The sequence below is a fragment of the Raphanus sativus genome, chromosome 2 (assembly GCF_000801105.2).
Source record: "Raphanus sativus cultivar WK10039 chromosome 2, ASM80110v3, whole genome shotgun sequence".
In the NCBI taxonomy this organism is placed as follows: domain Eukaryota; kingdom Viridiplantae; phylum Streptophyta; class Magnoliopsida; order Brassicales; family Brassicaceae; genus Raphanus; species Raphanus sativus.
This window is the reverse complement of record NC_079512.1, coordinates 9,098,945-9,101,932: the sequence shown is the minus strand read 5'-3', so window position 1 is coordinate 9,101,932 and position 2,988 is coordinate 9,098,945. Positions and strand designations below refer to the sequence as shown.

At 36.4% G+C, this 2,988-nt stretch overlaps 1 protein-coding gene across 1 annotated transcript; it reads left to right on the top strand.

The window, feature by feature from the left end:
- The first annotated feature begins 466 nt into the window (after positions 1-466).
- Positions 467-2,391, top strand: LOC108840688 (11-beta-hydroxysteroid dehydrogenase 1A). The gene is made up of 6 exons (XM_018613515.2): positions 467-848; positions 954-1,146; positions 1,316-1,401; positions 1,504-1,635; positions 1,727-1,891; positions 1,964-2,391. The coding sequence occupies exons 1-6, from the start codon at positions 666-668 to the stop codon at positions 2,252-2,254; spliced, it is 1,050 nt and encodes a 349-aa protein (XP_018469017.2). The 5' UTR covers positions 467-665; the 3' UTR covers positions 2,255-2,391.
- Positions 2,392-2,988: the final 597 nt, after the last annotated feature.

Here is a 2,988-nt window from a genome sequence, read left to right as displayed (position 1 = left end):
TATAGAAAATATATATGTCAAATCAATCATAATTGTTTTTGAACACTACGATCATAATCTTTTATAATTGATTTGACATTTTAAAAACATTTTCAAAATCAAGAGATGATAGAGCAAAGAAAACGAAAATATACAGTTTTAGATCAATCACTAGATAATGTATTATCGTAATAATTTATATGATTATTGTACCGTACGCATAAATTTAGCTTTGCATTTCTCATCATATGAAGTTCATACATAACATAATTCATAATGTTCATAAATCAGTGAAGAGTTTACGCAGAATTTTATATGTTTTCAATTCATATTTAATCCGCTCACAGAACATTTAGTAGCTTAGTTTGTACTACGCAAAAAGACAATATAACTTGGTGGAATGAAGATTGATCTTATCCACTTGAGATATAAGGAAAAAGAAAACAGCGAGTATACAAAGTGATCGATGTGCGTTTTCGTCATCTTCATCAGACAACGTGTCGTGTCGTTGCCATGCAATGATGCCACTCTGTACTCCTGATCCTCGTGTCTTCACGCTTTGTCTCATCACCGTTTAGCCCGAAATCCAATTTTAAATTCTCTTAGTTGTATTTTATATATAACGCAGAAGCAAATGATCGAGGAGAGTACGTATCCCATTAATGTGTATTGTGTTTTGATCGAAGATGGAATTGATAAACGATTTCCTCAATCTTACTGCACCTTTCTTTACTTTCTTTGGTCTTTGCTTCTTCTTGCCCCCTTTTTATTTCTTCAAGTTCGTGCAGTCTATCTTCTCAACGATTTTCTCTGAAAATCTATATGGGAAAGTTGTTCTCATCACTGGTGCTTCCTCCGGAATCGGCGAGGTTTGGTTACAATGCATTTATTCTAAAATTTCAGATCTGAGAAAGGAATACTATTTGTCTATTTATTGAATTTATATAACTATATACTACTATTATTATCATCAGCAATTGGCATATGAGTACGCAAGTAAAGGTGCATGCTTGGCTCTGACTGCCCGAAGGAAGAACCGTCTAGAGGAAGTGGCAGAGATTGCTCGTGAAGTTGGATCCCCCAATGTTTTCACCGTTCACGCTGATGTTTCCAAACCTGATGATTGTAGACGAATTGTCGATGAGACCATCTCCCATTTTGGCAGATGTAAGTCACCATGCTGACTAGTTCCTTAGCAGCGAAACCATCTCTTTTAATTAGTTACCATTCTCAAGTTTTAGGTCCACCACTTTGCTAGAAAATCAGAGAAAAAAATGAAATATTTTTATCTCAAGAATGGATCAGTAAATCTGTTTTGTTTCATTTGACCTTGCAGTGGATCATCTTGTTAACAATGCTGGAATAACGCAGATTTCAATGTTCGAAAATATTGAAGAAATAACTAGGACAAGAGCAGTTATGGTAATAGATACAGTTATCGTGATTAATATGACCCAATCTTTCTAACAATTATTTTTAATTAGAATACCGCCTAATTTTTTTCCCTTTTTGGTTTTGTATCAGGATACCAACTTCTGGGGATCGGTTTATACAACTCGTGCTGCGCTTCCGTACCTTCGACAAAGCAACGGTAAGATTGTGGCTATGTCGTCCGCTGCGGCATGGCTAACCGCCCCAAGGATGAGCTTTTATAATGTACGTCACTACATAAACACACATCTCTTAAAATTAGTGAAGCAGCTTTGCTGGACGGGCTTGTTATACTTTACGTGATTATGTTAACTAGGCTAGCAAAGCAGCTTTGTTGAACTTCTTCGAGACGTTGAGGATTGAGCTTGGCGGCGATGTACACATTACAATCGTCACACCTGGTTATATCGAATCTGAACTCACACAAGGCAAGTACTTCTCAGGTGAAGGCGAGCTAATAGTCAACCAAGACATCAGAGATGTAAGCCAAGGCTAACTCCTTAATCTACATGTACATAATTATGACTTGTATCGTTGTTGTTTTCGAAATTAGGTTCAAATAGGAGCATTTCCGGTAGCATCGGTATCAGGTTGTGCCAAGGGGATAGTGAAAGGTGTTTCCAGGAAACAAAGATACGTGACCGAACCATCGTGGTTTAAGGTGACGTACCTTTGGAAAGTGTTTTGTCCGGAACTGATCGAGTGGGGTTGCAGATTGATGTTCTTGTCGGGACATGGTACATCGGAGGAAAATGCACTCAACAAGAAGATCTTGGAAATTCCTGGTGTACGTAGTGCTCTATACCCTGAATCTATCAGAACGCAGGAAATCAAGTCGGAGTAGAGTGAGGTTGATACTTAATAAGTGTCTCACGTGGAGTCATGTTTTGTGGATGGACTTTCTATTATGCATATGTTAGTAGTATGATGTAGCTGTTTGTTTATGTCTATAAGAATAAATGAACTGTGTAGTATCAAACACCTGGAGAGTATCCAACCACGCACAACTAGCAATTTACCAACCAAGAGCAACACGGGAAAGAATAACTTTTGATTTGGTTACAGATGTTTTCAAAAAGGATATAACTCACAGTTAGTCTATCTCCTTAAGACATTGCTTAGAGCAGCACAGTTAGTCTATCTCCTTAAGACATTGCTTTGGTAATCTCAGGCCTGGGCGTTCGGTATCGGTCTGGGTGATTCGGATTTTTGGGGTTATGCTTAGAAGTATTATTCGGTATTTACTAATTATCGGATCTGATTCGGTTCGGTTCTTTCCGGGTTCGGTTCGGTTCCTTTCGGGTTCGGTTCGGATCGGATGTAACCAATGTTTAAAATTGTTGAACTTCAAAAAGTGACAAATTTTTGTTTCAAAATATATAAATTATTTACAAATCTAATTAAATATTAGTTAAACTAATTAAATTAGCTAAAAATAATTCAAAATAACAAATAAAATAAATTACAAAAATATTTTGGATAGTCAAAAATATATAAATCACCTTAAAATATATCAAAACATTAACATATTTAACTAATTTCGGATATTTTCGGATCCTAGTTCGGATTTCAAATCGG